The sequence below is a fragment of the Callithrix jacchus genome, chromosome 10 (genome assembly GCF_049354715.1).
Source record: "Callithrix jacchus isolate 240 chromosome 10, calJac240_pri, whole genome shotgun sequence".
NCBI lineage: Eukaryota > Metazoa > Chordata > Mammalia > Primates > Cebidae > Callithrix > Callithrix jacchus.
The window spans coordinates 115292721-115318455 of record NC_133511.1 but is presented as its reverse complement, the minus strand read 5'-3'; the positions used below and the strand labels follow the sequence as shown (position 1 = coordinate 115318455).

General features: G+C 45.2%; 3 protein-coding genes across 5 annotated transcripts; 1 reads left to right on the top strand and 2 right to left on the bottom strand.

The window, feature by feature from the left end:
* The first annotated feature begins 1939 nt into the window (after positions 1–1939).
* On the top strand, positions 1940–8943 carry BTBD18 (BTB domain containing 18). The gene is made up of 2 exons (XM_017978143.5): positions 1940–2194; positions 5928–8943. The coding sequence occupies exons 1-2, from the start codon at positions 2071–2073 to the stop codon at positions 7940–7942; spliced, it is 2139 nt and encodes a 712-aa protein (XP_017833632.1). The 5' UTR covers positions 1940–2070; the 3' UTR covers positions 7943–8943.
* SELENOH (selenoprotein H) lies at positions 8649–11082 on the bottom strand. Its single transcript, NM_001199901.1, is given in 4 exon segments — positions 8649–9196; positions 10109–10219; positions 10370–10515; positions 10601–11082. Coding segments are annotated over 3 exon segments (369 nt in total). The 5' UTR covers positions 10723–11082; the 3' UTR covers positions 8649–9196; positions 10109–10118.
* A 271-nt stretch (positions 11083–11353) lies between these two features.
* On the bottom strand, positions 11354–25510 carry TMX2 (thioredoxin related transmembrane protein 2). Of its 3 annotated transcripts, XM_002755297.7 has the most exons (8): positions 25287–25510; positions 14311–14371; positions 13960–14073; positions 13566–13642; positions 13227–13333; positions 12938–13003; positions 12718–12847; positions 11354–12185 (listed from the first exon to the last, which is right to left on the bottom strand). In XM_002755297.7, exons 1-8 carry the CDS (start codon positions 25473–25475, stop codon positions 12039–12041), a joined length of 891 nt encoding a protein of 296 aa, XP_002755343.3. In that variant the 5' UTR covers positions 25476–25510; the 3' UTR covers positions 11354–12038. The 3 variants fall into 3 exon arrangements, with proteins under 3 accessions (XP_002755343.3, XP_054096880.1, XP_054096881.1); XM_054240905.2 differs by lacking the exon at positions 13960–14073; XM_054240906.2 differs by lacking the exon at positions 11354–12185 and having other exon boundaries at positions 12720–12847; positions 12949–13003.
* Positions 25511–25735: the final 225 nt, after the last annotated feature.

Genomic DNA, 25735 nt, shown 5'->3' with positions numbered 1-25735 from the left:
TGTGCAGGGCTCTGCCTGAAGTCCTGTTTTCTCCGCCAACACCGATTCCCTTGCTTCTGGACAGGGAGGTGAAGCACTCAGCTACTGGCCCACCTGTGCTTCTTTGCTCAGCCTTTGGACTCAAGCTTGGACACTGAGGAAGCAAAGCAGACTGGACAGAGGACAAGCACAGGGCGGACAACAGGAGCAAAGGACTGCAAAGCTATTCCAGGTTGGGTCTCGGGGCAAGGCCGGGCGCTCGTGGATGGGAAGCTTCCCCAGGGCCCTTGCAAGAGCTGCCATCCTCCATCCCCATCTCTCTTACTGGGATGGGGATTGATTGAGCCTGCCTTCTCTTTTTCATCCACATCTGTCTTCTGGAATTGAGCCTGTATACAGTGTGTGTGTGTGTGTGTGTGTGTGTGTGTGTGTGTGTGTGAAAGAGCGAGCGAGAGGGAGTGTGTGTGAGAGTGAGAGTCTCAGGCTGGAGTGCAATGGTTCTATCTCGGCTCACTGCAACCTCCGCCTTCCAGGTTCAAGCGATTCTCCTGCCTCAGCCGCCTGAATAGCTGCGATTACAGGCGCGTGCCACCATGTCGGGCTGATTTTTGCGTTTTTGTAGAGATGGGGTTTCACCACGTTGGCCAGGCTGGTCTCAAACTCCTAACCTCAGGTTATCCGTCCGCCTCGGCCTCTCAAAGTGCTGGGATTACAGGCATGAGCCACCGCGCCAAGCCGGAGGCTGTCTTGTCTTAATTTACCTTTTCACTCTTCTTTCCTGATAGTTTTGACGTGAATTGTTCGGACCCTCAGTGCCACCTGATAGAAAACGGCATTCCAGGAAAGGAACACAGCTGTGCAGTGAGTGTGGGGGTTTCGGTGCTAAAAAGCTGGACATGGGCCGGGCGCGGTGGCTCAAGCCTGTAATCTCAGCACTTTGGGAGGCCGAGGCGGGTGGATCATGACGTCAAGAGATCGAGACCATCCTGGTCAACATGGTGAAACCGTTTCTACTAAGAATACAAAAAATTAGCTGGGCATGGTGGCGCGTGCCTGTAATCCCAGCTACTCAGGAGGCTGAGGCAGGAGAATTGCCTGAACCCAGGAGGTGGAGGTTGCGGTGAGCTGAGATTGCACCATTGCACTCCAGCCTGGGTAAGGAGCGAAACTCCGTCTCAAAAAAAAAGCTGGACATAAGCCTTAAGTCAGAATACTCAGTTTGTTTTGGAAGGGGGAAAATGCTTAACTCTCCTTGCTCCATTGGTAGCCTGGTAATTAACTATACAAACCTAAAGGCCAAATTCTTTGCCTACTGCGAGGGTCAGTCAGGCTCGCTTTGGTCAAGTACACCCAGCCGTGGTTCTGTGAGAGACCTTCTGGCAGAGTCAGAGGCTTCCCTTCTTTATTGTGCACCCTCTGCTGGTGTGATAGAGTGAGCTCAGAGAAAAGAAGAAGGTGCATACAACTTATTAGACATGATTTTATACCCACTATTGTTTCCTTAAAAGTGTTAAATTGAAGATGATACCCATGGAGCTGGGATGTGGTGCTCAGGAAGAATACGAGTAGTCAGCATTGTAGCAGTTGAGTCTCAGTGGTAATGGAAATGAGGAAGCCTGAAGGATAATAATAGCTGTACCATTTAGGACATGGTAGTTATTTTGTGCCAGGCACTTACTGTGCTAAGCAATTTTACCTTCATTGACTCATTTATTGTTTAACAACCCTACAAGGTAAGTACTATTATTCCCATTTCATGGATAGGAAAGTGAGACTCAAGAGAAATTAGGTCACCTGTGTGAGATTATACAGCCAGGCTAATAAATAGAGCCAAGACCCAAGCCTAGGTTTATCTCTGAGCTCCCACATGTAACCACTCTGATAATGTTCTTTCTTGAGATATCCTTGGCACAATTTCTGGGCTGGTTTCCTCAACTATATTATAATAGATACCATTTTCTCTTACTTTCAAATTTCCCCTGCCATTTAAAAGACAAAAAACAAATTACATATAACCGTGCCTCTGAAATGTCTTATCTCACCTACAGGAGTCTGACTTGTGAAAACCTAGAAGGTTAAGAGTCTGCCAACATGTACTCTCCTGCCAGTCCCAAAATCCTATACAGGAACCCTCGGTTCCTCAGGTTAGCTTTTCTGCAGCTTCATAACCAGCAGCAGAGTGGTGTGTTCTGTGATGTCCTTCTGCAGGCAGAAGGTAAGAGACTGGTGGGAATTCATCTGAAAACTCACCATAGACTAAGATAAAATGAGTTCAGGGCCAGAGGGTAAAGGACAGAATCAGCAAAACGTTACTGCCTTTGACCACTGTAAACTATTTGGTAAAGGGCTGTTTGTTTCTAGGACAATTACTACGGTTTTCAAGCGTGAAATTGTGACTGTACTTCTCTTAAATAATGAATCTAATTGTAAAGTTTTATAAGCAGATAAGATCTATATAACATGGAGCATATTCTAATGGGATGGTTGTGAAGATTAACATGTTAAGTACTTAGAACACTACTTTTAATACATAACTTACATATTGTGGTAAGTTTTAATACACTTACCACAATATGTGTTAGATGATACTATTCTGTTTTCTTTTTTCCTTTTTTTTCTGAGAGTCTTACTGTCTTGCCCAGGCAGGAGTGCGGGACACAATCACAGTTTCCTGCAACCTCTGTCTCCCAGGTTCAAGTGATTCTCATGCCTCAGCCTTCTGAGTAGCTAGATTACAGGCGTGCACCACTATGCCCAGCTAATTTTTGTATTTTTAGTAGAGATGAGGTTTTACCATGATGGTCAGGCTGGTCTCAAACTCCTGGCCTCAAGTGATCCACCCATTTCAGCTTCCCAAAGTGCTGGGATTACAAGCGTGAGCTACCACATCTGGCCTCATTTTCCCATTTTCTTGTCAAGGTATTAATTTTTTAAATCTTCAGACTGATGATTTTTATTGTTTGATCCTGGAACCAAAAATGTATAGCTTATTTCCACCCCTTTACTTCACACTGGAAATGTTAATTCAGCATGAAGTAGACCCTAATATATAATGTTCAAGGCCCTAGATTAGGAGTCACAGTTTACTAAGTAGATCCTGATATATAATGTACAAGGCCCAAGACTCAGAGACAGTTAGTAACTGTCAAATGGGCAGGTAACTTCCTCTCTCTGGGGCTCAATTTCTTCATTTATAAAAAAGGATTGTGATCACCAGTATTGTATAGCACTCTACAGCTTGTGGAATACATACAATATAGTGTCTCATTTGATTCTAACAGCCTTGTAAGAAAAGTCATAGCTATTAACTCAATCAAGATAGTTGCAGGTGGGCAAAAAAGAAAAGAAAAGTCATAGCTATATGGTTCCAGTTCTACAGATAAGTGAGTTGAGGACTAGTTAAGTGACTTGCCTGTTGCTTCTCTTATTAAGTGCAGAGCTGAGATTGACTATTTAATTCCAAATAAATTTTAAAAAGTATCAAATGCCTGTTGTATGCTAAACACTGTGCTAGGGTGGTCATATGAAAGTTCCTCTTCTTAAGGAAATCTTATAAGGGGGAGACACACATTCAAATATCCATTGCATTCAAGTAACTGTGTGATATATTTAAAATATAATTGCGCGGGAGTCAAAAAATAAATAAAAAATATATAATTGGGTAAGTATAGGCAGACTTAGGAGTCAAAAAGAGGAACATCCTTCACAGACTTGAGAAGACTGGAGGACAAGGGTTAGGGAAGTTTTCTTGGAATAACCCTTAGGTGAGATCTGAAGGACAAACAAGTGGGAGGAAGCAGGGAAATATTTTTCCTGGCAGAGAGCAGCATGTACACAGGTTCAGAGATGTGACCACCGGTTTGTTCATTATTACTAGAGCACAGACTATAAGAGGTGTGTTGAACAGAGAAGAATAGAGAAATTAGCAAACACGTTAGGTCTGATGTGTCATGCAAAGGAAGTAGGTATTTTTTTCAGGACACTGGGAAACGTATTGAACAGTTTTCTGCAGGAGGTTATGATCTGATACCTCCTTTAGAAACAACATTCAGCCATTATTGTTTCCTGCACCTAGGTAGGCAAGTATTTCATAATCCAGGAGAGGGGATGGTGGCCTGAACTGAGGCACTGAGAAGAGAAAAATATGAGCTATCAAAGAGAATTTACAAAAGTTGGTGAAGTGGTTAAGGGCATAGACTCTGTAGCCAGACTCTCTGGCTCAAATTCTTTTGTTTTTTCTTTTTAAGAGACAAGGTCTCAGTACGTTTCCCATGTTAGTCTTGAACTCCTGCGCTCAAGTGATCCTCCTGCCTCAGCCTCCCAAAGTGCTAGGATTACGGGTATGAGCCATTGCACCCGGCCTTGAATTCAAATTTTGTCCCTGCTGCTTTGAAATTGTAGGCATGTTTCTTAACTGTGCTGCAGTTGACTCAATTATAACAACAGTAGCTACTTTACAGGGTTACAGTGAAGATTAAATAAATATTGGTAAAACAATTAGAACGATGCCTGATGACACATAATAAGGACTCAACAAATATTAGCTTTAAAAAAATACCTGATATTTAATTGGAAGCTGGGCACAGTTGCTCATGCATATAATCTCAGCACTTTGGGAAACCAAGGCAGGGGGATCACTTAAGGCAAGTTGAAGACCAGCCTAGGCAATGTAGTGAGACCTTGTCTCTAAAAAATAAAAATACCCAGGTGCAGTTGCAATCCCAGCACTTTGGCGGAGGGCCAAGGCAGGTAGATTGTTTTTAGCTTAGGAGTTTGAGACCAGCCTGGGCGATATGGCAAAACCCTGTCTCTACTGAAAATATAAACAGCCACCTGTGGTGGTATATGCCTGTAGTTGCAGCTACTCAGGAGGCTGAGGTAGGATAATCACCTAGGAGGCTGAGATTGTAGTGAGCTGTGATTTTGTCACTATGCTCCAGCCTGACTGACAGTGATACCCTTTCAAAAAAAAAAAAAAACCCTGATATTTAATTAGATGTGATGGTTAAGGGATGGAAAATTAAAAATGACTTATGGTGAAAACTGGGTGAATATGATGCCTTACTTTGAAGTAGAAAATGGGAGAGGTTTTTTGGGGTGGGGAAATGATAAGTTCATTTTCTGGAAAAGTTCCATTGAAGGTGCTTGGGAGGCATATATGTAGACATGCCAGCTGTGGTATATTTACTCCCTCAAGAAAGAGATCTAGGCAGAGGTATGGATCTGGGAATCATCAGCAAGCCTTGTGTAATTAAAGGCATGGGAGAAATGAATTGAGATCGCCTGGGAAGTGCCCATAAAATGAGGTATTTAATGGGCACTGGCTCTTAACCCTGGTAGAAGTTCTAGCTCAGAACCCAGACCACTGCTTACCAGCTCAGCAGAGAATTGAACCCTGATTGTCTACCTCCAAAGCGCTTATGATACTGTGTCAGGCACTGAATATATCTCAGTGAGAAAGACAGACATGGCCGCTGTCCTCACAGTTACAGCCTAGTGAAGGAGAGGGATAATTCCAATACAGATAGGTAAGAGCCATGATAGCTACAGAGTACCTCTGCCCAGGAGTGCCTAACTCAGACTTGTGGTGGGGTGGAGGAAGGCCTTTTTTTTTTTGAGACGGGGTCTCACTGTGTTACCCAGGCTAGTCTCACATAAAGTACTGGACTCAAGCAATCCTCCTGCCTCAGCCTCCCTAGTAGCTGGGATTACAAGCACATGGCACTGCACTCAGCCCCAGGGGAAGGCTTTCCAAAGGAAACAAGTTAGCTAGGCAAAAGGTAATGGCAGAAGGTTCCAGACAGGCAGAAGAAAAAATTTTTTATTTTGCTTGAAGTCCCATGGAAGGAAAATAAGAGAAGGGACAGTACATTTTAGTAATGTCTATGCTTAGCCCATGAACATGCCAGTCTACATTAGATAACAAAAGTATTTGGGTTTCCCTTCAGGTGAGGCAGTTCCAGCTCACTGCTGCATCCTGTCGGCTTGTAGCCCCTTCTTCACAGAGCGCCTGAAGCGGGAGAGGCCCACTCAGAATCAGAAGGTGGTGCTGGAGCTGGGTGGCCTGAAGATCAGGACACTTAGGAAGCTGGTGGACTTCCTGTATACCTCAAAAATGGAAGTATCTCAAGAAGAAGCCCAGGATGTGCTATCTGCTGCCCGTCAGCTCCGTGTGTCTGAGCTGGAATCCCTTCAGCTAGAGGGTGGAAAGTTAGTTAAGGCCCCACAGGGCCGAAGACTCAACCGAGAGTGCTTACAACCAACAAGTGTTGCACCAATCTCAGCTAGAGTGGTGACACCCAGCCACCATTCTCAGACGGCACTGCCTGCTACTCAGACTCTTTGTCCTCTTGGGGCAGTAAGATTGAAGTCTTTGGGGAAAGAAGAGGAGCCCCAGGAGAACAACCGACAGAATTCAGACAATTTGTCTGGCACTATTTTCAAGAGGAAGGCCAAAGCCTGCCCAGCTCCGCAAGAAGCAAGCTCTTCGCCATCAAGCCACAGTCAAGGGCCTAGAGAGAGCAAAAATGACACTGCCCTTAATCCTACAGTGCTCTCCCCACCCAGCTTGTACCCCTCTGTGGACAGACACCTGTTGCCCAGAAAGATCAGGCTAAGTCGCTCAAAGCCATTGCCTGATATCTGTACATCAAAGCCTTCCAGCATTTTAAGTGGATCTAGCGCAGTGCCTGCAACCCCTGGCCGGCGTCTTTGGCGGCAGAGGAGTGTAAGTAAAGAAGCACCAGAGAACAAGCCAAAAGCAGGGAGAGCTAGTCCTCTAAAGAGCATCCCAAGCCCATCCAGTCTTGGAAAGACAGGTGGGAGCAAGAAGCGTAGCCCTGATGTCAGGGCACCTAATTCAGAGTCTGCAGAGGAAGGGCAGGTTGGGAGAGTTAAACTTAGGAAGATTGTCAATGGGACTTGCTGGGAAGTGGTGCAAGAGCCTCCCCTCAAAAACTCTCAAGATAGTCCCCAGATCCCAGATCCCGGAGGAGTCTTCAAAGAGCCTTCAGGAACTCAGCAATCCTCTGGTAATGAGCAGGAAATGTCATCTACTAGAACAGAACTGTGTCAGGACTCCCCCGTATGCTCTAAGATACAAGACATTCTGGTCTCTGCTAGTGAGTCCCCAGACCATCCAGTGGTGAAGTCAGAGTTTGGGTCCAGTCCAGAACTGGTAAAGAAGGACCCTATGTTGGCTATTGACTGCAGAGAGCCCTATGCATTTGACACAGGCCTGCTGGAGCAGCCCTGTGAGGCTGAGGAGTACCGAATCACAAGTGCTGCTGCCACCAGTGAGCTGGAGGACATCCTGGACTTCATGCTCTGTGGCTCAAACATTGAACCACCTGGAGGGTCTCTGGAGAGTCCCAGGGCTGAGGGCTGCAGAACCCCTACCTACCATCTGACAGAAACAGGAAAGAACTGGATTGAAGGGGAAGAATGGTGTTTACCAGACATGGATCTCTGGTCCAGGGAGCTCACAGAATTGGAAAAGGAACCTACTGGTGAGAACAAAGAGCCAACAGAGCTCCTTAGCTCCCTTGTCATGCCCTCTGAGGTGAGTGGAGAGGTGCTTTCGGTAGGAAGCCCTTGGACACCAGACCTTGAAATTACTAGCTCCCCACCACTGGATGGTCAGGAAGACAAACTTAACCATGTCAGCTCCCTTGACCCTCCCCAGAGGTCTAATGGGGACCTCTCACCTCCCTGCTCAAACTGGGTGGAGACTGGACTGGAAGTCTCCCTGACTACAGATGAGTTATTGTACCCTTCTCCCAAGGCAGGCAAAGAGGTATCCAGTCACTATAAACTACTAGGCTCACTTCCTGCCAGCTCTGAAGAGGAAGAGATTGATGTGGTGGACTGGACAGCAGAGGGGAAGCTGGTACCCACTAGTGTTCCCTCTGTATGGCCTGACCCTTCCTCAGAGTCAGAAACAGAGGTAGATATACTAACATAGTGGAGGGGGGAGGGGGCAGGTTAGGGGCACTGGGAGGGTGGGAAGGGTTAGCTAGCAAAACACTTACTGGCAGAGAAGCTGGCACATACCTTGTCCTCTTGGCATAAGAGGCAGATGTACCCCTGGCTCTTTGTAGGTCCCTTCCTCCCCTCCCTAAGCCTGGTGAGCCAGGGAGAAGCCAAGGGTACAGTAGATAGAAAACTATGAATTTGAACCTTCTTCTTTGTAATCTGTTTTCCAGTTAGTGACAACTGAAACTGCATGCTCCCCAATTCCAGTAGGTCATAGGTAAGAGCCAAGGCCAGGTCTCTCAGGTCATAAGGCATCTAGTCAATTTAGGAAAAGCTGAGAAAGAACACCCTCTGTGGTGGGGTACTGTGTAAGAAAATGTTCCAGAGGAAGGTGTGAAGCAGTGTTGGGTGGAATACTAAGTGGGTGGAAGTGATGGATACTGTCCAGCACCTAACATGGGGTTTATTCACTGCCAGTATTGAGAAGTCTAGCTAAAACCTCTGCAGGGGCCAAGAAGATGTACTTCATCATTACTTCCAAAAAGTAAGTTGAAAAAAATATAGTTGCTTTTTAAAAAAATAAATTGCTTCCATAATTTTTACAAGTATTTCTCATGTTTTACTAGAGACCCTAAAAGTTCCAGGTCAGGCCAGGTGCAGTGGCTCATGCCTGTAACCCCAGCACTTTGGGAGGTCAAGGCAAGTGTATCACTTGAGGTCAGTTTAGACCAGTCTGGCCAACATGGTGAAACTCCACCTCTACTAAAAATACAAAAAAATATTAGCCAGGTGTGGTGGTATGCACCTATAATCCCAGCTACTCAGAAGACTGAGGCAGGAGTATGGCTTAAATGTGGGAGGCAGAGGTTACAGTGAGCCAAGAGTGCACCATTACCCTCCAGCCTGGGTGCCAAAGTGAGACTCTGGCTGTTAAAGAATTTTTTTTTTTTTAAAGTTCCCAGCCACATGGCTATTCTGGGCTGTGAAAAACACGAGGACTACCAACGCCACAAGGCTGGCTTTGTCCATCCCTTACCATAAGATTAAATTTTACGCTATTACTCAAATACTTTATTTCAACTTTTATTAAACCAAATCCAGTGACTTTAGCAATGCCTTACTAGAGGGTTGTCTCACAACTGAACCTTCATTTCTGGCAGGGAAGAAACCATGGCTTCAGGCACATGACTGAAGTTTGGCCATGTTCCATCATTAATGTTCCAATATCACCAGGGACACAAAGCTGCAGAAACAAGAAGGGAAATAAGGTTAGAGAAAGGATCCAGGGAATCTTATGTTCCCTAACCCTTGAACTCACAAACCTGGAGCTCAAGGACTGCATCCTTCCTCCCAATCTCACTCAACAAGTGCAGAACAACATGCCAAAGCACTGTTATGAAGCGCTAGAACAAAGACAAGGTCAAAATATTTGTAACCTAGTGTGATGGAATTGTAGTGCAGTGTTAACACATGGGGCAGTAACAGAACACCCTAGCAGGAAACAGAGTGGAGGGATAAGCATAAATGAAGTAACATGAATAAAATTCCAAATGGAAAACTTGTCCATACCCCCCTGGGCAACAGTCAACTACATCTTCCAAAGGACATAACATTGCACTTAGGGCACACTAGCTATAAAACAGTATGTGCCGGTCACAGTGGCTCGCGCCTGTAATCCCAGCACTTTGGGGGACCGAGGTGGACAGATCACGAGGTCAGGAGTTCGAGACCAGCCTGACCAACGTGACCCCATCTCTACTATAGTACAAAACTTCGCCAGGTGTGGTGATGAGCGCCTGTAATCTCCTCAGCTACTCAGGAGGCCGAGGCAGGAGAATCGCTTGAACACGGGAGGCAGACTTTGTGGTGAGCCAAGATCACACCACTGCACTCCAGCGTGGGCGACAGAATGAGACTACTCCATCTCAAAAAAAATATATATATATATATATATATATTTTTTCAAATAGACAGGGTCTCCCTATGTTGGTCATCCACTTCCACATCGACCTCCCAGAGTGCTGGGATTGCAGGGGAGAGCTACCCACGCCAGGTGAGTACTTGTAGCCACACCAAGATCAATCCCTTCTCTTCCTCAACAACGGCCGCCCCGCCCCCCGCTTCCCATTTCAAACCTCAGCGTGAGGACTTCTACCCAAATCTCACTATGACAGGTACTTCTTCAACTCTTCCACCACCTCTTGAGGCTCAGGGAATTTGAGTTTGCGCGGGGGCCCCTTCTTAATCCCAGTCCAGAGCTCCGCACCTGCGAAAGGAAAGCATGAAGCGAAATCCTACTACTACCGAACCCACGCGCACGTCTCTGAAGTCAAGAGATTGCCGCGGTTTCAGAGAACAGCGCTTCCTCTCTTCGGAACCCACGCCCCTCTCCCCCCACACCCGGGTCCCCACTCACTGCTGCCGTCCGGGCGCAGCAGCGTCACCTCGAAGCTGCCCCTCCGGGGCTTGGCTGGGTTCACCTTTACTGGAAGTTCTGGGGCCTCCAGGCGCAGCGCCTGGCTCAGGGCCGCGGCGTTGCGCCCATAGACGCGTCAGCTAGTGCTAGGGAGAGACTGGGAGGTTAGAAACCGCCCCTGGCCCGCGGCGCTACCGTCCCCTCTCCCCCGTTACTCTCCAGGCCCCTCACCAATGCTCAATAACAATGGTCGCCTCCTCCACTCCCTCCCCGCCGTTCGCCAGCTTCTCTCGCTTCTCGGTCGTGGCGACCATCGCGGCCTCAGCCTTCCGCTTCCTCCCGCGGGGAGCCATGGCGCCTAGGGCCCGGCTGAGAACGCAGCGGACCTGGTGGATAGGGGGCGGAGACGCGACCACTGAGCGGGAACCAGGCAGTGAAGAACCCCGCTCTGCGGCGCAGCCCGGAAGCTCCGCTCCTACAGCGGAAACTCCCCTAGGAGCGGAAAGCGTGGCCCGCAGCGCCCACGTGGCCTGGAGGTGGACCTTAGGGCACAACCACTTTACACCCAGGGAACGGGGAGGTACTGGAAGCGCCCGACGGAACCACCCATCACTTCGGGTCGAGGGGACAAGGGATGCTGGAATGGTGAACACAGCAGGAAAGGTCGGAGACAAGGTAGGTCCGACTGCAAGCCTTGCTTCACGCAATCTTTTCTCTACCTTTGCGTTCTGCTAAATGGTGTGTGCCATGATCCACGGCCAAACTCTCCTCCCTGGCATCCGTGGACCAATCCCAAACTAAACCCCCACCTAACAACGTGTGGCCCCTATTCAAGGCTTATGGAAACCAGCGATCTCCAAGTCTTGCCAATCCTGGGGATCAGTGATGCGCATTTGGTGAAACCAAATAGGATGGCCTTTTATGGGCGGACTTCCTCAGAAGTTGCCAGGCTTTTCTAATACAGAAACACACAAAGGCACAATCAAAAGGAAATCCCAATCTTTTTATTATGGAAAACCATCAACTGGGTGTGGGGAGTTGGTCAAAGTGGTTAAAGTCCAGTGGATTTCTCCTCCAAGTCCTACCCCACAAAGGAACGTCTCAAGCCTCTATTCACCCTTTCTCAATCCCCACAAAATAGGGGGTTGTTCAATATTGTCTTCAATGATTAAAAACTTGTGGTTAAAGGTTTCTCCTTAGGACTACTGACAAAGTTAGGCTTATACTTTTAATGAAGGCCATAAACAAGCCAGGGAAAATTCTTAGTGTTCTATACCCCAGCATCTTACCTTAGGGTTAAATCTAGGTCTAATTAAGCTGTGCAGGTCGGCTAAGATGGAATAATGAAACCAGTTTCATGGAGAAACCATGGAGATGTCTGAATTGTTGATAAGCAGTTAACACACTGGCCCAAGCTTGGAGGGAAACCATTTCCTCCTCCACCATATGAGATCTCTTTCTTCCTCCAGTGATACAGTTGGCCCACAGCATGGCAGGCTTTCTTCTGGGTGCCTGACAATTCCCTAGATGCCTCTTTAAAAATCAGAAGCAGTACCCTGCCCCACCCAGTCACAGCCAAACGGAAAACATAAATAAAAGGCTGTAGCCTCAGGCTTGTGGTTACGGAAGGAGCCTGGAATTGACAGGAAGCACTGCCAAGGTGAGGATCTTATTTGTCCTTCTTGCTTTCCGCATCTGACACACTGGTGGGGCTTGGGGCCACAGGCTGCTCCTCAGGGATATTGTCTCCAGCCTTTGATAGCTTCTTGGCCCGCTGGTATAGCTCATTTAAATTAAATTCTCGGATCACATTCTCCTGCACAGAAGAGATGCACGACATCAGGATCTGGGGTTAGGGAGAGTAAAGAGCTGGGAAGTTAAAGGTATTTTACACATAGTCTGGGAAAGAAAGGAGTAAGCAAAGGACAAAAATCTGCCCTAACCTTCCTCTTTTTCAGGTATCCAGAAAAGTAAACTAACAGTTAAGTACCCCTTATATGCCAATCACTGTAACAAGAATTATACCTAAATTATTTAATGTAATCTGCAAAACAATCTGTAAGCCAGGGGTTATTATCTCCAATTAACTGACAGGGAACCTAACACCTACAGATAATATGTGCAGGGGCCTTCGAGACCGAATCTTACCTAAGAATTGTTCCTCAGTACTATCAGGTCTGGCACATAATATATATTTGCTAAGTGAATTAATACGTGAGGTCTAGTAACTAGTCCACACCCTCAAAGCTAATGGGTAAGTGGCAGAGCTGTGAATCAAACCCGAGTAGGGCTCGAAAGCCTATCTACTACTCTGTACCCTTCATGCACCTGCCCTTCTTTTCAGGTACCTCTGAGAAGGTCCATGAGACAGCTCGTCCTTTCTTGTCAATCTGTGGGCGCCGCATTACCTCCTTGCCACCTTGGAACAGGATCAGCGTAGGGAGTTGTTTGGTGAGGGGTGATGTGCTCACTTTGTACCTGCAGGGCCCAGAAAGTTCTTTAAATGCCCCTGTATATATCATTCAAAGTGATTCCCCGCCCAGACCCTCTGCCCAGGTCTTTTCATACCGTGTACTAACATCAGCATAGCGTCCAACATCCACCTTCCCAAAGTTTAGCCCTGTACAGTTGTACCTGAGAAGAAGATATTATTTAATATATTGAAAAAAAAAAAAAAAAAGAACGGATCAAGGAAAATAGAAGTATAGGTATTTGGGAGGTAAGGAGGAGATGCTGTTGGTTGCCATGTGTAAAAATCAAGGCCAAATGGAAAAAAAGAAAAAAATTAAAGCCAAAAACAGTGAGAGGGAAGACACAGCATCTCAATTTCCATCATCCCTCCCTTTGCACTACTCACTTGAGGGAGAGGTCAGCGTAGATAGGAGCAAATGATTGGCAGTCATTAGACCAATTGGCAAAGAACTCCACAATCCAAGTGACCCTCTTGTCCCGTTCTAGTTCCTCCTGCCAAATACAGGGAAGAAAAGTGAGCTGGATCACATAGCCTCCTGGGAAGGTTCAGAGCTTAGCATCTGATTCCTCATCCTGCCATTCCCTCTCCTCTGGCTCTCATAATGAACCACATGGCCGACATCCACTTTGAAGCACTGTTGTTCCGCCTACCGAGTAGAGAGGAGCACAACTACAAAATCACCCACAAGGGACCCAAGAAACAGAAAGGAGGAAGAGCACTCACATCAATGGTTTTATCATTGAAGTACTTGATATTCTCAGGGCCCATATATAGAGGGGGTTTGCATGTCATCAGGAACACTAAACACAGAAAGAAGATGTCAGAGGAAACATAAAAGGCCTTACACAGGGAATTTACTTCCAAACCAACTCAAGGAATTCAGCCCCCAAATACACACTTGTGGACGTATGTAGACCACCAACACATCCTCTGCGTCTAAAAATACAGTCTATAAACTGCTATCATCTGAGCTACATATATAATTAATTAGATACAAGATATGGAAGGAGGGTATGGAGAAACATGTTTGGGATTGCAACTGTTGGGACTGTGGTTTCCACAATCAAGTCTAGCAACACAGTCTTACAAAAAACCCAAAGAAAGGCAGTCTCCTCACCTATGCAAAGTGTGATGTAAAGCAGGCCCATGCGAATATCCAAGCGGAAGAAAAGAATTGCGTTGGCCACTTTACTAAACATGAAAATGTTGCCTATATGTTGCTCCACGGTGACTGAAACACAGAGATGCCACAGGTCAGGCTGGGCTGTGCACTCCTATATCCCATTTTTTGTCCCTCTTCTTGGGGCACTTTGAAATGGGAAACAGGGAGGAGATAAAGTTCAAATTCAGCCTTGGAATTAAATGTAGGACACATTTACCAAATGATTGCCACTCTCTTAACATGAAGGAAAGCACCTCCGGAGGGCATTAGGTCTAACCTTGAGACTGAGAATTGGGCTTAACTTACTGGATCTGCGGTTCTTCATCATCACAATGGCACTGAGGAACATCAGGATCTCCACTTCTCTCTGGAACAGAATCAAATGTTATAAAAGGAATGCAGTGAATAGAGTGAATTTAGGTGGGAAAAGGAACTAAATATGTAATAAAAAACCAATGGCAATCCAAACTGGGAATGGTAACAATAAAGAAAGAACTGTAGTTAGGTAAGTTGTACTGGGATAAACATCAGTCAGAAGACCTGGATTCAGGTTCTACCCCCGCCACAAACTTGCTGACTTGCTGATGCTTTTTTTTTTTTAACAGAGTTTCGCTCTTGTTGCCCAGGCTGGAGTGCAGTGGCGCAATCTCAGCTCACTGCAACCTCCGCCTCCCGGGTTCAAGTGATTCTCCTGCCTCAGCCTCCTGAGAAGCTGGGATTACAGGCATCTGCTACCATGCCTAGCTAATTTTTTTGTATATTTAGTAGAGAGGGGGTTTCACCATTTTGGCCAGGCTGGTCTCGGACGCCTAACCTCAGGTGATCCACCCGCCTTGGCCTCCAAACGTGCTGAGATTAAAGGCATGAGCCACCACACCTAGCCTGCTGGTGGTTTTCAACAAAGCACTTAATCCCTCAGCTTTGGTTTCCTCAAGTGAACAGTATCCATTTCAAAATGCTACTGTGAGGATTAAATAATAGATTAAAAAGAGTTAGGCCGGGCATAGTGGCTCACTCCTGTAATCCAAGCACTTGGGAGGCCAAGGTGGGCGGATCACCTGAGGTCGGGAGTTCAAGACCAGCCTGACCAACATGGTGAAACCCTGTCTTAAAAAAAAAGTTGAATAAGGCATGATATGGTATAAAATCATAAGATTATTATAATCAACTTAGTGTAGAATAAAACTTTTCCAGTAAGTTTTCTTAATAGCCCATTAATATAATATCTGGCTATCCCATGTGTTTAATTTTTTATTTTTGAGACAGGGTCTTGCTCTGTCACCCAGGGTAGAGTGCCATGGTGCGATCTCTGCTCACTGCAACCTCCACCACCTGGGCTCAAGCAAATTCTCCTGACTCAGCCTCCCAAGTAGCAGGGACTACAGGTGCACACTATTGTGTAAGGCCGGTTGCCTTGCCCGGAGGCCGGGCACACCCACCTCTGCACTCAGCACCTGACTCCGCACCCAGCACCATGCTCTGCCCTCGGCACCTAGCTCTGCCGCATGCCTCCCCTGGAAGGCTCCGGCTGATGCAACCTTGGCCAGCTCTTGCACCAGAAAACCCGCCCCACAACCCGCCAACCAACAGTGGCCCACCCCATCCCTATCCTGCTCCCCTGGAGCCAATCAGAGCACCCAGCTGTTGCTCATTCCTCATAGCCATAAGAACTCCATGCCCCAGGAAGTCAGCAAGACTTCTCTGGCACCCCCTTACCTTGGACCATAGAACCTCGCCCAGGAGCAGATTAAATTTCTTTATTTCAATAACTGGCCTCAGTTGCCTCATTCAAACCTTACATACTGCACCTGGCTAATTTTTATATTTTTTGTAGAGATGGGGTCTCCCTGTGTTCCATACCAGGCTGGTATGGAACTCCTGAGCTCAGATGATCCGCCCGCCTCAGCCTCCTAAAGTGCTGGGATTACAGGCGTCAGCCACAGTGCCCAATGTGTTTAATTTTACTTCATCATTCCTCCCTACCCAATATTCATCATGATAATCCCATGTACTTTTGATATAATTTGAGAACTGAAAGGGGCTTTCATAGCTCTCAAAAGCCCTTTTCAGTACTCTTCTCTTATAGTTTTCTCACCTTCTAGAACAACCTTCTTGTCCAGCCTGTGGCCCACATGCAGCCCAGGATGGCTTTGAATGGGGTCTAACACAAATTCATAAACTTTCTTAAAACATTATGAGATATTTTTGATTTCTTTTTTTAGCTTATCAGCTATTGTTAGGGGTTAGTGTATTTTATGTGTGCCCTAAGACAATCTTAAAAGATTGGACACCACTCCTCTAGAATGTAAGTACCAAGTAAGAAATGAGACACAATAAACATGACAAAGACATTGAGAAGTAATTAAATTCTAAGCACTCAAGTGACCCAACAGACTCCCTCTTGGCCAAGGGGACCCCAGAGAACCCTTGAAAACTGAGTTCTCAGCCATGACAGGGTGCGAGGTCAGACACACCTCTTTATACCCCCACCTTCACTTACCACCATCAGGCTTTCTTCCTGAAGGGCTAGACAGAAACTAGCCCTTTGAAAAGACTTGCTCCACCTGACATCAACCAACGGCCTGAGACTGCCTCCCCTTTTGCAGTTAGGACAAACCAACCAACCAGCATTGCTTCCTGATAAGAGACCAGTGACCATGCAGCAGACCTAGCCAGGCTAAGGAGAATACAGAGAGGGTTTTTGTGTCCTCTGCTTCACCTTTTGACAGGAGAGGGCTGAAAACTCTACCCTCAGATCACGCTAACAGCACCACTTTTGAACACGGGTCTTATGGATGGACATGAAGCTCAACTGAGCATAACATGCTCTCATAAATATTCGTGACTCTGTGTATCGCTTATTAAATATGTGTATTTGGACACCCTGCTTAGCGTAAGTCCCTGTTTCCTTTATCCCTCACTCCAAGAGTCTGTTTTTTGCCTTCTGGCTTCTGAGTGGAGGCTATGCTTCCCTGCCTACCAGGATGCCCTGCAGGCTGCAACCTTTTATGAAAAATAAAGCTCTCCTTTCCAAATGTATGAGCTTTACCATTCTTCAGTTGACAACATAAACAAGATAATTTCAAAAACTAATGACTGCAGTGAAGAATCACACAGACCATTTGAGAGAAAGCATAGGGTGGGGGAAGACTACTGATTAGACAGTCCAAGGCCTTCCATACTCTTCTGTTTACAATACTGGGAGCCAATTCATGTCAGACAAAGCAACTGTGATAAAACCCTGTCTCTACTAAAAAGATAAAAATTAGCCAGGCATGGTGGTAGATGTCTATAATCCCAGCTACTTAGGAGGCTGAGACAGGAGAACTGCTTGAACCTGGGAGGTGGAGGTTGCAGTAGCTGAGATCACACCACCGCACTCCAGCCTGGGCAACAAAAGAGCAAAACTCCATCTCAAAAACAACATGTAACATGGGGGTGAAGGGAGTATGACAGACTTTTGTAAATATACCTGAGGCAAAAATTAGGAAGGATTTTCATGACTGAAACTAGGTGGGTTAGAATTGGGAATAAAAGTTGTGGAAAGATGAATTTTACTTAATTATTCTTATTTTTTGAGACAGAGTCTTGCTCTGTTGCCAGACTGCAGTGCAGTAGCGCAATCTCAGCTCACCACAACCTCCGCCTCCCAGGTTCAAGCGATTCCCCTGCCTCAACCTCCTGAGTAGCTGGGACTACAAGCACACACCACCACACCTGGTTAATTTTTTGTATTTTAGTAGAGACGGAGTCTCACCATGTTAGCCAGGATGGTCTCCATCTCTTGACCCCAGGTGATCCACCTACCTCAGCCTCCCAAAGTGCTGGGATTACAGGCATAAGCCACTGCACCCAGCCCACAATCTTTTTTTTTTTTTTTTTTTTTTGAGACAGAGTTTTGCTCTTATTGCCCAGACTATAGTGCAATGGTGCGATCTCGGCTCACTACAACCTCTGCCTCCCAGGTTCAAGCAATTCTCCTGCCTCAGCCTCCCAAGTAGCTGGGATTACAGGCATGCACCACCACACCTGGCTAATTTTTGTATATATATATTTTTGAGACCGTCTCACTGTGTCGCCAGGCACCAGGCTGAAGTGCAGTGGCACAATCTCGGCTCACTGCAACCGCTGCCTCCCAGGTTCAGGCAATTCTCCTGCCTCAGCCCACCAAGTAGCTGGGACTACAGGTGCACGCCACCACGCCCAGCTAGTTTTTGTATTTTTAGTAGAAACAGGGTTTCACCATGTTGGCCAGGATGATCTCAATCTCTTGATCTCGTGACCCACCCGCCTCAGCCTCCCAAAGTGCTGGGATTACAGGCTTCAGCCACCACACCCAGCCAAATTTTTGTATTTTTTTGATAAAGACAAGGTTTTACTACGTTGGTCAGGCTGGTTTCCATTTTATATCAACTCTGGCAAGTAGATGTGCCATAAAACCTACAGACTGCCTGAAAAGGAGACAGTCTCCTCATTTTCTCCTTAGTCTTAGATTTGTTTCCTGCTTTTTTTTTTTTTTTTTTAAGAGGAACTGAGCTATAGCCTAGGGTTCTTGTGTGGTGGATCGATGCATGCTGCTTGTGGGCACAACTCGACAGTGTGTCACCACTAAGTCGTTTCTGCCCTCTTATGTTTCTTAGTTTTTCTCTGCAGAAGTCTATGATATCTGAGAGGGCTCAAAACGCTGGGTGATCAGCCCTTATATGCACTTCCTGAATGAGCCATTTTTTGAAATTAATTTTTGTTGAGGATTTCCCTGTAGGGCCACTGTATATTTCGGAGGGTCAACTCCCTAGACACTCCCACAAGGCCCTCAGTCACCCAGGGGCATATTTTGGCTGAGAGGAGCAAATGCCCATTCCCTTCAAAGCTGAAAACCTCAGTCTCTCATATCTATGAAAACAACAATTCAGTTCCTTACACAAATGCACACAAACAAACCAAATCAAGATAAATTTTCAGAGAAAAAGCAATAGAGAATTCCCTTCAGAATGCATCTCCAACTACAATTAGGATATTTAAACAACAACTTCCTAGGAGAAAACCAGCTCAGAATAAATCAAGGACCATCAACCAAAGGGAGGTCTGGGGCTCAGGAGAACTTACCAGTTTCACCAGAGGAGCAGCTCAAACTCAGTGGGGCTTCAGTGGGCCCCTGCTTGTACCTTAGCTCTGGTTTCAGACAACTCCTTAGGGGTCCTGAGTCTTCTCTGAGACACACATTGGGCACCATATTGTTGTTGCCAAAAAGAGTCAAACTCTGTAAAATATTTTAAGAGATTTATTCTGAGCCAAATATGAGTGGCCATGACCTCTGACACAGCCCTCAGGAGGTCCTGGGAACATGTGCCCAAGGTGATTGGGATACAGCTTGTTTTTTTATATTTTAGGGAGGCCTGGGCCAGCAATCAAATACATTTAAGAAATAAACTGGATTCGTTCAGAAAGGCGTGACAACTCAGAACAGAGGGCTTCTGGGCTATAGGTAAATTTCAACATTTTCTGGCAGACAATTGGTTGAGTTTGTCTAAAGACCTGGGATTCATAGAAAGGAATGTTCAGGTTATGATAAAGGATTGTGGAGACCAAGTTTTATTGTGCAGAGGAAGCTCTCAGAAGATTTCAGAGAGAGTAGGTTGAAAATTGTTTCTAACTGGACTTAAAAGGGTGCCTAGCTCTTAGTTGATTATCTCCTGGCTTTGGAAGGAAAGAAGGAAGGAGAACAAAGGGGAGAGGGTATTCTCTATAGAATGTGGATTTTTTTTCCCACAAGAGACTTTGCAGGACAATTTCAAGGTATGGGAAGGAAAGAGACTCTGGGGTAAAACATTTTTATTTTCGTCCTTGTTATGCCAGAGTCAGATTGGAAAGTAAATCACAATCAATATACAGGGTCAAATAAAACCCATCTGATGAGAATTTATGGTTTGTAGGGCATGACTCCTCAGACCCCTTAGAAAGAAATTTGAGCAACATAAAAAAAAAAAAAAAAAATCAGAGCTTAGTCCTCAGTGCCCCATCTTGGACAAAAAGCATTCCACAGAATATACATGTAGGTCAACAAACACCAACAGATCCCAAGATGCTAGAAAACCTCATTCCTAGAGTTGTCTGATTTGGCCATCTGGCAGGGTCCCACAGTGCTGAGAACGCTTGTTTCTAGAGTCCTTTAATTTGATGGTAATAGTTTCATATATTAGCAATTTGGATAATGAGGAGGACATGGTCTGACCTGATATAATAGCCAATTGTTTTAGAGGTGAAATGGAGTCAGGCTAAGTCTAAAAACCATCCTGAACAAAGGCGAGAGAGTATTCTCTATAGAATGTGGATTTTAAGAGATTTCCTGAGCTATTATGATACAGGTCTTTAATTGTGCCTTTCCCCTTTGCTTTATCTGGCATAACATTATAAGAAATGCCTAATGTTAATATAGTAATATCATAAAGAGAGTGAATATTTGGGAGTTCAAGGTTATAGGTAAAATCTGAGGGCAGTAAACAACTCAATCAGCAAGGAAAAACCCCACGTGCATCATCATATTCTTTGATTAAACTTACAATGTGTTTACCCTCCTTATTAAGGGTTATTTGAACGCTGTGATAAATCTTATTTGAAAATTGTGGGACCAACATTAAATTAGAATGTAATACATTTAATCTCTCTTCCGGCCAATTTATCTCCATAGGTATGGCATCCTGAGGAGGGTATATATTAAGTGTGAGAAACACCTGGTCCTTGCTGTTTAAATTGTTACAGACTTGATAACAGTAGACAAACCTATGTTTCCTAACACTTTTGTATTGCACCATATACTGATATTTGGGAGAGAAAAGGTTTTGTCACAGAAGTCAGATAATTCTACAGTGTTATTTTTTCCTTGGCAGTACTCCCTATGGCTAAGGGCCTTAAGAGTCAAAAGACTTACAGCCAATTAATTGTTTTAGGCCATGTAGGAATGGATTCGAACAGGCATTCATTACTTCTTAAAATTATTGTTTTAAGTTAAAAAAATAAACAAAACTGGCAATAAAACCAAAAAGCAAAGTTACAAGACTTATTTTTATTTTTTTATTTTATTTTTTATGGAGATGGAGTCTCGCTCTGTCGCCCATGCTGGAGTGCGGTGGCAAGATCTCAGCTCACTGCAACCTCTCCCTCCCCGGTTCAAGCAATTCTCCGACCTCAGCCTCCCAAGTAGCTGGGATTACCAGCGCTCACCACTATGCCTGGTGGTTTTTTTTTTAAAAGGGGGTTGTTTCAGAATAATTGAATGGAGAAATACAATGATACAGATCAAACCAAATGGATATAAAAAGTTGGGGAAAAAGGCTTTTCAGACACTGCTGCCACTGCCAGAAGCCCTGTACTATCAGCCATGGCCAACCCCACTGTGTTCTTCGACGAGCCCTTGGGCTGCATCTCCTTCGAACGGTTTGCAGACAAGTTTCCAAAGACAGCAGAAAACTTTCATGCTATGAGCACTAGAGAGAAAGGATTTGGTTATAAGTGTTCCTGCTTTCATAGAATTATTCCAGGGTTTATGTGTCAGGGTGGTGACTTCACATGCCATAATGGCACTGGTGGCAAGTCCATCCACGGGGAGAAATTTAATGAGAACTTCATGCTAAAGCATACAGGTCCTGGCATCTTGTCCATGGCAAGTGCTGGACCCAATACAAATGGTTCCCAGGTTTCCATCTGCATTGCCAAGACTGAGTGGTTGGATGGCAAGCATGTGGTCTTTGGCAAGGTGAAAGAGGCATGAGTATTGTGGAGACCATGAAGCGCTTTGGGTCCAAGAATGGCGAGACCAGCAAGAAGGTCACCATTGCTGACTGTGGACAACTCTAGTAAGTTTGACTTGTGTTTTATCTTAACCACCAAACCATTCCTTCTGTAGCTCAGGAGAGCGCCCTCCACCCCACTTGCTCGCCGTGGCCTATCATCTTTGTGCTCTCGCTGCAGTTCCCTTTGGGTTCCATGATTTCCTTGTTCCCTTCCATGCCTAGCTGGATTGCAGAGTTAAGTTTATGACTATGAAATAAAAACTAAATAACAACAATAAAAAAAATTGGGAAAAGAAAGAATGGAAACAAATTCTAAGAGGTTTTAAAAGGTTTATGGACAGTTTATCTTGTGTAGTCATAGCTGACCAAGACTAGACAGATTTGTTTGCAAAGTATATTAAAATAAGCTTTAGTATTAAAAGCGTATTTATATATATGACATATAAAATACATATTATAAAATATTTAACATATAATGTATATTATAATGTACAATGGATATAAAAAGTTGGGGAAAGAGGCTTTGCAGATGCTGCTGCCGTTGCCAGGAGCCCTGTACTATCAGCCATGGTCAACCCCAGTTTTATATCCATTATAATGTAGAATGTAGAATACAATATATATTATATGTTATATATAAGATAGAGAACTATTACATAATGTATAATAAAGCATATTGCATATTATATATTACATAAAATATATATTATCTATATTACATAAAATATAATATATATATATATTTTTTGAGACAGAGTTTTGCAAGCTGGAGTGCAATGACGTGATGCTGGCTCACTGCAACCTCTACCTCCCAGGTTCAAGTGATTCTCCCGCCTCAGCCTCTGGAGTAGCTGGGATTACCGGTGCCCACCACCATGCCCAGCTAATTTTTTGTATTTTTAATAGAGACAGGGTTACATCATGTTGGCCAGGCTGGTCTCAAACTCCTGAGCTCAAGAAATCCACCCGCCTTGGCCTCCAAAAGTGCTGAGATTACAAATGTGAGCCACCATGTCCAGCCAAGTGTTGTATTTTCTTTTTTTTTTTTTGAGACAGAGTTTCGCTGTTGTTACCCGGACTGGAGTACAATGGCACAATCTCGGCTCACTGCAACCTCCGCCTTCTGGGTTCAAGCAATTCTCCTGCCTCAGCCTCCCGAGTAGCTGGGACTATAGGCGCGCACCACCATGCCCAGCTAATTTTTGTATTTTTAGTAGAGACGGGGTTTCACCTTGTTGACCAGGATGGTCTCGATCTCTCAACCTCGTGATCCACCCACCTCGGCCTCCCAAAGTGCTGGGATTATAGGCATGAGCCACCGCACCCGGCCCAAGTGTTGTATTTTCAAGGAGGCTCATGGAAAGGATGGGAAAAATTCTGACAAATATAGGTTTCTGATAACTCTGAAACTGTATCATTGGACTAGGTAAACATTTCCATCTAATGAAAATAAAACTGGTCTCATAAAATTACTAACCTCCAGACTAATGTTTTCCATTTTTCACCCACTCTTCTGACTTGGAATCACTAAAAATTAAAATGGCCTTTTTTGGCTTGGCACAGTGGCTCATGCCTGTAAATCCCAGCTCCTTAGGAAGTCAACTCAGGAGGATTCCTTGAACTCAGGGGTTCAAGACCAGCCTTAGCAACATAAAGAGACCCCATCTCAGAAAAAAAACAAAACAAATTAGCCAGGTGTGTGGTACATGCCTTTGATCCCAGCTACTTGGGAGGATGAGGTGGCAGGATAGCTTTGCCCAGGAGGTTAAGGCTACAATGAGACATGATCACACCACTGCACTCCAGCCTGGGTGACAGAGCAAGACCTTGTCTCAACAAAAAAACACAAAAACACAAACAAAAAACCCTGCCTTTTTCCTAAGGCCTTACCAGCTAAAGCTAGTCAACCTGGCTTTGAAAAAAACAAAAAATCACCACAACAACCTATATTTGGACAAACTTTACACACAACCTACAATCCAGGAAAATAGATTGTTATTAATCTTGCCAACTGACTGCCCTCCAGCCTCTAAAGAAACTAGTTTATAGAGTACACCAGACATTAAGCTTCATTTATCTTGTTCCATAAAAATGTCTCATTAAAGATCTGTTTGCCTACATCATATACAGAGGCCTAGCTTTGAGAACTCATCTACAATGCCATCTCCTGAAATGAGACACAACAATTTAACTGGACTGGCCAAATGAGAGACTGGTTTAATGGGATCTCTTGCCAATCAATTACTAGCCTGATTTCTCTCTCCAAAGACACCAACTCAGCTTATAGTGAAACTTCTAAGGAAGTTTCAAATAAAGAAGACCAGGGACTCACACCTTAAAATATAGCATCCTATATGTTAATTATTTTAAATTAAAGGCCCTTGGATACCAGCAGATACTGGAAACAGCTTTACTCTGATAACTACCTTATCTGCCTAAAGTCCAGACCTGTCAAAGAAGACAACAATTACTTCTACGTTTTCATTAATTTAACTCATAGTACCGGAAGAAAGATTGAAACCTGTTAACACACCTGGACAGACTTTTGTTAGAAACCATCGTCTGCTCTGCAGGCTCAACAGTAGTTGTCCCAGCCCACTGAATCACCCTAAAAATCATTTACCATCCACCTTAAAATCACCCACATTTCCCCATCTCCCATATTCCTAAGAAGAAGGGCATATAACCATCTGTACCCCATTGGGTCATTCTCCTACAATTCCCTCATGCTATGCACGTTAAAATAAAATATCTTTTGAAGTGCCCTTTGTCGGTTGATTTTTTGAACAAACCCTCAGAGAGCAAGGGGAAGTTTCTCCTTGCCCCCCACGTGCTATATGGCAGAGGGCGAAGCGCTTTAAGTTAATGTTCTGAGCGGTCCCTCCACCCCTACCGAGGAAACACAGCAAGGAGCTTGGGACGGATTTTTTACGACGTATTTTTTTTTTACAATTCCTTTACAATCGCCCCAAAATTTTATCCACTTTCACATCCTCACGATCCAGCAGAGTGCCTAGAGTGTACACTCTAGAAATGTTTACTGAATTAAGAAACGGCTGACAGTGTGTGCAGCTAGTGTGGCCAGAAGAGCAGTTTCAAGTCCCAGGCACTCATTAGTTGTGTGATCTGGGGCAAGTCGCCTAAATATACCGAGATCCATTTCTTCACCAATGAAACAAGAACATTACTACTTCCCTTGTCTACCTACTGGCTCCTCAGGAGGCTTTACTTAATGAGCGGCACTGTAAAACGCTGTACACGTCTATGTAGAGTTTTCATAGGGCTGTTGATTAGTGTGAATGGTGAAATGGAAAGAAACCTGGACTCCGCAGTCAGAAGCTGTTGGGCCGCTCGCTGACTTGATGATGGTCCGGACCCTGTACTTAATAGTTTGTAAGTCCGCTACAGGCTCGGAACCTCAAGTGTCCTCAGAAAGGGAAAGCCCAGGGTTCCCAGTCAAGGTCGCGGGGTACTAAGACGCGGGACGCTCACCCAGTCAAAGTCACACGGGTTGCCGTCTTCGCGTTGGGTAGGCAGACCGTTGCAGAGCGGCGGCAGTTTCCTCACGAGTAGGAAGGCAGCAGAGAGCAGGGCCGACAGAAGGTAGTAAGGTTGGGCCAGCCATCGTGAAAGTCGCGGCACAGAATACACCAGAGCAATTAGAGGTGCCAGGATCGCCATCTTTTTGGCCGTTAGGGCCGGGGCTCATTGGCGTTGTAGGTCTGGCCCCGCCTCCCTCACCATAGAGACTGCTATTGGGCCGTATCTCAAATGTACCGCCTCTAAATCCGGATGTAGCTCTCTGGACGCTGTGGTAGGTCAGAACCCAAATAAGAATTTAACATATTATTGGTTAGTCTAGTTGTCGCTTTATCCACCTAAGTCATTTTATTGGACTGTAGCAAACGAAGCTAGCAGAAGAATCTAATAAGGTTAAATAG